The sequence below is a fragment of the Hevea brasiliensis genome, chromosome 8 (genome assembly GCF_030052815.1).
Source record: "Hevea brasiliensis isolate MT/VB/25A 57/8 chromosome 8, ASM3005281v1, whole genome shotgun sequence".
NCBI classification, from domain to species: domain Eukaryota; kingdom Viridiplantae; phylum Streptophyta; class Magnoliopsida; order Malpighiales; family Euphorbiaceae; genus Hevea; species Hevea brasiliensis.
In genome coordinates, this window is record NC_079500.1 from 98,996,067 (window position 1) to 99,006,143 (window position 10,077).

General features: G+C 32.7%; 1 protein-coding gene across 1 annotated transcript; it reads right to left on the reverse strand.

The window, feature by feature from the left end:
* Positions 1–2,952: 2,952 nt before the first annotated feature.
* Positions 2,953–8,293, reverse strand: LOC110653561 (uncharacterized). The gene is made up of 4 exons (XM_058151803.1): positions 7,744–8,293; positions 7,457–7,572; positions 4,930–5,173; positions 2,953–4,546 (listed from the first exon to the last, which is right to left on the reverse strand). Exons 1-4 carry the CDS (start codon positions 8,095–8,097, stop codon positions 3,197–3,199), a joined length of 2,064 nt encoding a protein of 687 aa, XP_058007786.1. The 5' UTR covers positions 8,098–8,293; the 3' UTR covers positions 2,953–3,196.
* Positions 8,294–10,077: the final 1,784 nt, after the last annotated feature.

Below are 10,077 nucleotides of genomic sequence, written 5' to 3' on the forward strand. Positions count from 1 at the left end.
TCATCTCAGCTTTGTAAACAAGAGATACATTATAAGACTAGAATTGGCCATTGGTCCGGTTCGAATCAATCTCGAGTTAAAATTGATTTTGCATAATTCATTATGTTCGTTACATCGTCTTCTTTTAATGCTATTAATATCGAATATTTGAATCGAACTGTCAAATTTAATTAAAAATTAAAAAATTTAAGACATTCAAACTTAAAAACCGTTAACCAAAATTGTACTAGATACAATTCAAAATCTAAACCATCCTCTGGTTAAGAATAAAGATTTTATGCACTTGTAATCCTTAGGCCTTGTCTATTAAGTTGATGTTTAGATGTCCCAATTTCCCTTTTCCTTTGCACCAAATCAACCGCAATAACTCCAAGCTTTCTTTACTATTCAAATGTAAGAATGACAACTGTTTTTAACTCAATTTGACTTGTCCTGCACTCAATTAATTTTTCTTAATTTTGTTTTAATTTTGATATTGTGCGGTATGAAGAGGTCTTCCCACCTTGAATTTCTGTAATCCGTCTAAATAATATTATATTATTATTTTTTATTAAAAATAATTTATTTTTTTATTTATATATTTAAATATTTTCATTTTAAAAAAATATATGTATATTATGAAAATTATGTTTAAAACTTATATTTTTAACTTATAATTTATTTTTTAATAAAATAAATTTAAATTATGTAATGATAAATTAAAAGAAAAAAAAAATCTTATACTGATCTTGATCTCCTGTGAGATAAAGATGGAAAGCGATCTATGCCTTCAACCTGTCTCGTTATCATTCTTAAAACAATAAAAATCATAAATAGTATTAAAATGTTTGATAATAATGATTAATCATTATTAAGTCTCAATAAATTTTGCAAAGAAAATTAACAATACTTAACTAAAATATCAAACTAGCTAGAGTTAGCTGATATATGGATTCGCTTCTCTTAATCTAATTAATAATAATGGAAAAGGAAGTGCTAACTTTTACCATTGGATTTAGGCTTCAAAGGCACAAGGCTAATTTACTCTTTAGCTTTGCAGGAGGACCCAGTTGGACAAACACCCTTCCATCAGTGAGCTTAAGAATAAAGCCCCTTTTAGGTTCAATTGCGAGGAAAGCCCCTTTTACGCTCTTTATTTATTTCATTTTATGGAAGTTTATCGTTAGCTTTATGGGTGGATAAGGATCTCTTTTGTGTGGATCCATCAACAATAGTGAGGGAAGAAATTAAAACACAAAGAATATATAATTTTTAGTGAATTACCTTTCTGAGTTATTCCTCCTTTTGGGATATGTTTTGGCATTTATTCATATTTCTTAATCATCTACTTGATTTAGCTCACAATAACACTATCAATGGATAGGGGGACCAATTTAGTTCTATTTACTTGGAGTTTTATGCATCACAACCAAATATTTCCTTCCCACTTGTAAAATAAAATTATTGTTGTTGCCTTCTGTTGACCCCAGGTGGGAATATTTCAATAAAATGACATCTTACCTACATCTTTTTTATTTATGGAGCTTAAACTATTACATTATAAAAATTAGAATTGTACCTCTATTAATAATTTAAACTTTTAACATGATAATAAGTGTTCGATTCTACATTCTTTAGTGGATATATTATTTCTTTTCACTTTTCAACTATATATATCTATTACCATATTAATTTTTATCTTGTAATTATTTTAGTGTACATAAACTCTCTCTCTCTCTCTCAATATATATATATATATATATATATAAGAAATTGATGAGAAGTGAAGCATCATTCCAACAGGGAAGTAGTGTCAGGAACTGCACTAATTAAATAGAAGACTCTCTGTTGAGCTTGGTTTGGTCTATGGCTAAAGTTATTGTATCATTCACCTTGAAGGTTGCGTAGGTTTCACTCCGTTAATTCCCCTATTGAGAAAAATGAAAAACCAAAGAACCCAGAAGCCTCTCCATCACCATTTCTGTGGTAGACTGGACGGAGATAGATAGCGTGGGAAGTTACGTTAAATAAGCAATGTTGTCTTCAAATTTGACAGAGACATCACAATAGTGTTTCCTTCTTGTTGAGTTTTCTTCTGAAATGCCCCTATTTCATATGTCTCTGTGTCAGATTGCGGGGGAAACTGGACTGATATTTATGCCCAATTCTATAATTCATCTTGTATATTTGGAATTTCAGTCATTAAATTAAATAATTATCACCTAACAGGTTACTCATAAGAATGAGATTATTATTATTATTATTATTATTATTATTATTATTAATCAAGATTTAACTAGGTTGAGAGCACTCAAGAATTATTTATTTTTAATATATAAGACAGATTTAAGGAGCACACCAAAATTTAATCTCGATTCATAAAAGCTGATATGAAACTCCTGCTAATTATTTTAAAAAGATTAACAATACCTCTGTGACAAAAATGAAAAAAAAAAAAATTGAAAGTTGAATTAACAAAATAAATGACAATATTATTCTAATCGTTCAACTAATATTGAATGAATAATTCAATAATCATATATGTCTCGTAATGAAGAAAGTCGAGAATTTAAATTCTATGACCCACTTTAAAAAAACCTTAAATATTTATGATTAATTAACTGATAACCCAATTAAACAAACCTCAAATCTACGTTAGATTGACACATCGAAGAGGAAAAAAAAAATCTCTCATTTAATTAGATCCAAGAAATTAACTTTCTGAGAGAAACGCTGATAATAGAGTCAATACAGAGTTCTTTTAAAATTGACATAGATTTAGAACAGCAGGAGCGACGTCAGTGCAGATGCGCATATTGTTGCCAAATTGCCACCTGAATGGAAGACTAGACATGATTCATTGTTTTTGTAAGAGCGGAGAAGACTTCACGCTTAATCAAAACTGTGTACAATTGATTAAAAAAAAAAAAAAAAAAAACACAATGAACCAATCAACGATTACGAAACCCAACAAACAGGTAAAGGCGGAAATTCTTAGCAAATACATCTTCATGTTACACAGCCAAAAACACAAAGTTCATTCCATCAAGACCTTGATAAATGAAGGAATAAACATTAACAAAACCGCCCGGTAAGTGACGGTACTTGCGCTAATTACATCTCAAAGAGCCAAGGCTGCAGCAGCTACATATATCCACATTTTCAGAAACAAAAATAGATCTACAAAGAAAAAGGAAGACCCGAAATGATTACTTCATCAACTGCTCCCTTCTTTCATAATCGGATGCCGTGTATTATCATCATCAGAACATGACCCATCCAGGCTACTAGGTCCATCTCCAGACACGGGATTAAAATGCCCACAACTGCCAAGTACCTCTTTGTTACCATCTCTTGCAATGCCCTCAGACAATGAAACCAAGCCAATGGTGGCCATGCTATTAGCGATAGCATTCACATCGCTTGATCCAGTGTACAGTCCCCGGCTTCCAGTAACATGTAATCCCTGTTTCCCATCGGCACTGGTCAATACTACAGGCAAGACATCCATCAACTGGGGGTTACCTTGGGTTGAACTACTAATGAGTAGTCGCAGAGTTTCTCTTGCACCCTTTTCTACCACAGAATCAGGTTCAGGAATCAATGGATTGATGAGTTTTGGGTGCAATGGCGGGATAGTGCTTGAAATAGCAGGACCAGCACTCACCAGGTAACCTTGACCTGAAGAGCAAACATCAATTACTGGAATATGAACAATTGGATCGCACATCAAAGGGGTGAAGGTCGGGATCTGCTGAGAACCAGGCATCGGCAATCTAAGCAATGGGTCTGGCAGCAATGCAGGTAAATTTAATGAGGGAACATCAACCAGACTGAGAGGTGGTGCTGGAGTTAACAGACTGGAGGACCTGGCAGCTGACAATAATGAAGAAAGTGGTGGAAGCAAGGGGGATTCAATTGATGAGGTAGTGAGTTGTGGAGATGCTGGAGTATACTGCATAGTTGATGCACCTTCGGAGCACCAACAATAGTAAGGAGAGACAAGAGGTTGACCTGAGGAAGGTACATATGATGCCGAGCTCAAAGTTGGGGAGAAGGCCAATTTCCCTAGGGATTCAAGAAAAGTTGATGGCGCCACAGGACAACTCTTAGTTGCAGGTACTTCTTCATTTTCAGACTGATTGGAGCTAGATGCGTCATTGTCTCGTGGCAATGAAATCATCAGGTTGTCCACTGCTGAGAGATAGCTATCCCCACGACGCTTTAACTTATCCCGAGCAGCAGCACTTTTTAAAGAAGACAAACTTCTAGGCAGGCCCTCTTTAAAAGAACTTGATCTTGGACTGAGGCTTCCCTGATAAGACGTATTGGCTTTCATAGCCTGGCTACCAACGTGTCGGGAACGCAGAGGCTTAGATGATATAGATGCCGCATCAGAGGGGTCAAGATTGGTGCCTGATGAAGAGGCAGGAATCCAAGCTACACTTTCTCGGGTGTTATTTCCCAGAATATAGGAGTGGAGGTGAATCGCAAGGCAATCAAGTCGTGACTCACTAATCCCGGTTAATTCTGCAATAGATGGTCTCCTCTTGAGTATATCCTTCATCTATGATTTTGAAGAAAATAAAACCTTCATTAGAGATATTATCAAAAGATAACTTCCCCAATAATTAGAAAAAATACGGGAAGAAAAAAATGAAAAACTGGTAGTTTTTTTTTTTTTTGTGTCCTCCCTAACTATATGAAGATTGAACTTCCAAATAATATTCATGCATCAAGCTTCACCTAGGAGGAAAGATCTTAAGAATAGGTAATCAATTTACAATTCTGTGAATCAGACTATGCTAGTTTGCAAATTTGAATTGGATTGCCATTTTCTTCAGAATAAACAATTTAAATGATATTTCAATTGCTTTGAAGTATTTAGCAACTAAATTGAAAGTTGTAAAGCCAAATTAATTTCATGAACCAGTGCACATGTTAACATACTTTGGCAATCAATTCAATTCCCAAGAGCTTTGATTTCTCGGAGCACCAGAAGAAACAATCTCTACCATCTGCTATCTTTATATGGAAAGATCGCCCAGAACTGTCTTCTAAGATCTCATCAACTGTGATAGCAGGCCTTTCTGCTTTACTGCTTACAGTGAATAGTCTTTCTGTATTACCATCATCTCCAATGAACGAGAGACGCAAATCAGATGTTGGCAACATTGTAAGATTTAAAATTCCCCTGAAACAGTGTGGAAAAGCATAAATTACTTGAAATCATTAAATGGCAAAAACTTAAAAGTCAAAGCAAGAAGCATTAAACTGAACCAAAAAGCAAGCAACAGGGAACAACAAAAAATGAAGTCACAAATAACAGCAAAATCTTCAAACACACTATCCCAGCTATTGACTCAACTTAAACTATGGAGTAGCATTCCCAAGAAAACTTCTATTACATTTACATCTTATCCAGAACCAAGAGCAGATGAAACATTAACAGAAAAAAAAGGAAAATTCAAATATTAGTAAACAAATAACAGAGCATATATACATTGTATATTAAAGATGCCTCTAGGCAAGTTTGTATACTGCAATAGAATTAAATACACTGTAGAGATTTACACAGTACGGTTTCATCTAGCCGCTAAGCCAGCTATTAAAGATTTATCAACCTGGAAATTCCAGTTGTATATACACAATTCAGAGCATGAAAACTACTATAGCAGAAACATTATCATCTTTTTTAACTGCCAACCAAGGAAGCACACGTTACTTGATGCACATATACCTGAAGATAGACATGATTATTTATGCCTATCCAGTGCACCTTCTCTCAATTACTTCAAGTCTTCAACTAAAACGCACGTTCAATGACAATAATTACATTAAAATTAGTTCAACAAACAATTTTAATCTTTCCCTAAAAACTCATTTTTCAAATGTAAAGCACACCAACTGTATTAACTTGAGATAAGTATTAAACTATGCTAAAAAATGGTCCTGGCTTCATCATATTCCATCTTCGACTACGTTTTGTAATTAAAAGAAATAATTAATATATATTGCTTAACAGTCCCAAACAAATGGACAAATTCATAACCACAAAACAAGGATAGAAAAGAGTAATATATATTAAAGAATATTATGGCAACATATAAACAAGTATATAACTGAAACCATAAAGAACATAGATTATATAACATGAACTTATCATTTCAAATAAAATAAGGAAACAACCTTTACACTCAGTTTCCATTTGAGTTAAAAAAATTATCCTACAAATTCAAAAAGCAGTAAAATTATATAATCATATAATGTGGGAGATGAAACTACCTTTACTTCCTCATAATTCAGAGATCATAATAGAATACGCCCACTTTACCTACAAGCCAAAAGATATTTTTACTTGGAAGCATGAACATTATCACCATCAATAAGTTAAAACATAGAATCCTGCAATCTATACTACAGAACATATACACTTTCCAGCCAGTAGTGTTTGCAAGCGTTCACTAAGGGAAAAGGACATGTCAGTTCAGTAGGAAACCTATCTAAACAACTGATAATGAGAGGTAACAAAAACATTTCTGTTCATGACCATCATGACAAGGAAAAACCAATTGAACAATCTTCAAACTGTCTCCTGGCACGATAACACAACCAACCAGCTACAGAAGACAATGTAGAAGCAGCAATAAGAAACAAGTATCCATCAAACAAAAATTTCACATTATTTGAACTGGTATATATGCAATGCTTCTTTTCATCTAATCCAAAATGAGTTCAGAAAACAAGTACGAGAAAGCATAGAAATTGAATTCACATCAGATGATAACAGAGCGCATAAAAAATAACAACAATAATATAAAAACAACATAATATGAAATTAGCAGTGAAACACAAGAAATAACACAACAACAGATCTGATCTTCAAAAAAAAAAAAAAAGAAAAAATTATAGGTACAAATATCTTCAAACTTACAAGTACATTAAAATGGGTGATATACTACAAAATATCAGCACATCACTAAGCACATCACTAACATCATGTAAATCTAAATCAGTTGCCTGCGTAGAATATTGGAAACATAACTGCTTAAAAAAATAGGTCAATCAAGATCATATAATTGGATCAACTCAGATTGCACAGAAAAAGAGGCAAAATACTGTGCATATGTCGCATGCCACTCTAGACACCTCTTTAATTATGCAATATCAAACATAAAAAGAAAGCACCAGAGAGTAACCAAACAAGTTAAAGGATTGAGATCATACAATCATAAAAAAAACTAATGTAGCAGCGCAGATATTACAGTAATGGAAATAAATTAAAGGCTTTGATTATATTAGAAAATTTAGATAAACATCCTCCCAAAGACATTGAACATTCCAACACTAAAATTCAAGTATAATACACCCCCAACTTCACCCCAACATTTCCAACTCTTATTTGTGCATGTTCAAATCCAATTAACAAAATTACAAAAATGCGAGCAAACAGGCCATCCAAATAAACCTCAATTACCTTGAGGCAGTGGGACAAAGTAGCGTCCCTCGCTTGTTAATCTTGCCAACACGAATTGAAACAAGAGGTATACAGAAACATCTAGCAAGCATGCCAACTTCTGATGGCTCGAAGTGCTGATCACCAAAAAAAAAAAAAAAAAAAAAAAAACCTATAAGCCAACTTAATTACATCATATCAAGCCAAAATAAATATAAAAAATCTATTATTACAGCACTAGTAAACCTTCTACCTTTAATTAACATCGCAGGTTCCAATTTCAGAAGCACAGTAAATTATACACATACCTGATTCAGATGGACCAAAAGGCGATCTTCGGCCATCCCGCTAGAAGCATTCAGCTTCAACAATGGCTTTAACCTCTCATCAGCTCTACAAGCCCCCATAAACTGCATATCCAAAGCCTGTAACCACTGCAAAACCCTATCCTCACGATCGTGCCGTTGAAGCAGCAGATCTCCATTTTCATCTTCCACCAGAAGCTCCGTCAAGCCAATCTCACTCCTTCCTTGCGAAACAGTACCAGATCCAACCGTAGACGTCTCAACGCCACTAGAAACCGACAATGAATCCTCGAAATCGTCGCCGTCGTCTCGTTCTGCGCCATCGTCACCAAATTCTTGCTTTCTAGAGTTCCCCATTCCAAATCTCTCAAAGTTTAAAAAACAGATGAAAATTCGTAACCCTAAAACTCGAAATTATCGCCAAAAAATGACAAACAGAAATGTTCGAATCTCAATCTCGAAGAAATGAACACAAATTTGCTAATCAGAGAAATTCAGAAAGACGACCTTCTTTAAAACAAAGAGATAAAAAAACGGAGGGTTTGTTACGTAACACCTGGCGGACCCGAAAGTGGTTGTTTAAATCCAATGTTGGGTTAGGCGTTCAGGTCCGAGTTCGGTCCCACCATTGTGAAAAGAAAGGGCTACGTCAGCTTTCTCATTAGTGGGGTCTACATGGAACCTATGGGGGCCCCCAACTGGAAGTTTAAGGAGGACACATCAGCAGCTTTTGCCGACTTTGAGGGCACGTGCTAACATACACGGGGGAAAAGGTTTACCCCATCTGCGAATAGGAGGAAATTAAAAGTGAAGAAAAATTTATATATATATATATGAGAGAGAAAATTAAGAAAAAAAAAGATAAAGGTCAAAAATAAGAAATATAAATTATTATTTATTTTTTTATGTTTATTTTTTATTTTTATAATTATTTATTTTAATTTTAAATATAAATAATAAATAAATATTTTATTATTTAAAAAATTAATTTTCCTTTCTATTCCTTCTTTAATATCTAAACAAAAAGGAAAAATAATTCTTTCATTATTTATATATTCTTTAATATCTAAACAAAAAAAAAATTCTTTCATTATTTATATATTTCTTTTTTATTTTTTCTCCCCTTTACTTTTCTTTCCTTCCTAACAAAGTTACCATACATAGCCTAAGGAGAGGCAACAAGATACAAATTTAGAGATTCATAATAAAATTTTGATTATATTATTATAATCAAATCTACATGGACAAATATCTTTGAGTGGGTCCCTTGAGAATAATTTGACTGTTGAGAGTGTATGATTGAAGTGGAAAGCAAATGGCAATGGCATATTCTTAAATTCCACATATAGAATATATTTAAAGACATTTGGAAAAGTAAACCTCAGCTTCCAACCAATTCATGATTCTATGTTAATAAAAAAAAAAAAAAAAGAAGAAGAATTCCATGAGTTGAAAGTTTTAGAGGTGAGTGCATTCATTGCATGCAATTAAACATAATTTAGAGATTTTATATTTGAATGTGTCTGTTATCTCATTCCAAGATTGAACTCATTTATAATAAAATTATTTCTTATTATATTAACTCATCAATTGAAAAAAAAGTCATTATGATTAAACCTTTAATCTAAATCAAATATTTGTTTTCTCCACTAAATATGTAAATACTCAATTTTGACACATTGTTTATATAATATTATTATCTTGAATAATTTTGATTATTCTATTCAAATTTTGTAATATATATATATATATATATATATATATATATAAAATTATAAAATTGATTTAATTTTAATAATTGAAATAATTTAAGTTAAGTTGCATAAAATTTTAATATAACTATTTTTCTATCAAATTGATTATTTTTCTTATTTTCTCACACATATATACTATTTAAAATATATTGAAGTTTTTTCTAATCCAATAACATTTGCTCAAATTTTATCATGCTTGAAAGGCAACATTCGGATTCAGTATGTGATTGAGAAATGTGAACCAATAACATAAATCATTTCAATGTAACAGCACTAGAATGTACAAGAATAAGATATCAGGATTCAATTAACTTCCTCAAAGAAATCAGGATTCAATTAAATCTTACCATGAGGTTGCAAAAATGAAACTACTATAAGGGTTTTTAAGATCTCTCCCAAAGAAATGGAGGAGGCAAATTCATTATGACATACTGAAACGACCTCCAATTGGGTATCAATAAAGATGGATAGCAATAGCTAATATGAACTTTGGGTATACCTCATGCCTTCCAGTTATGGATAACACCATTTTTTTCCAAAAGGCAACATGGATATGATTGACATTAACAAATCTAATCCAATA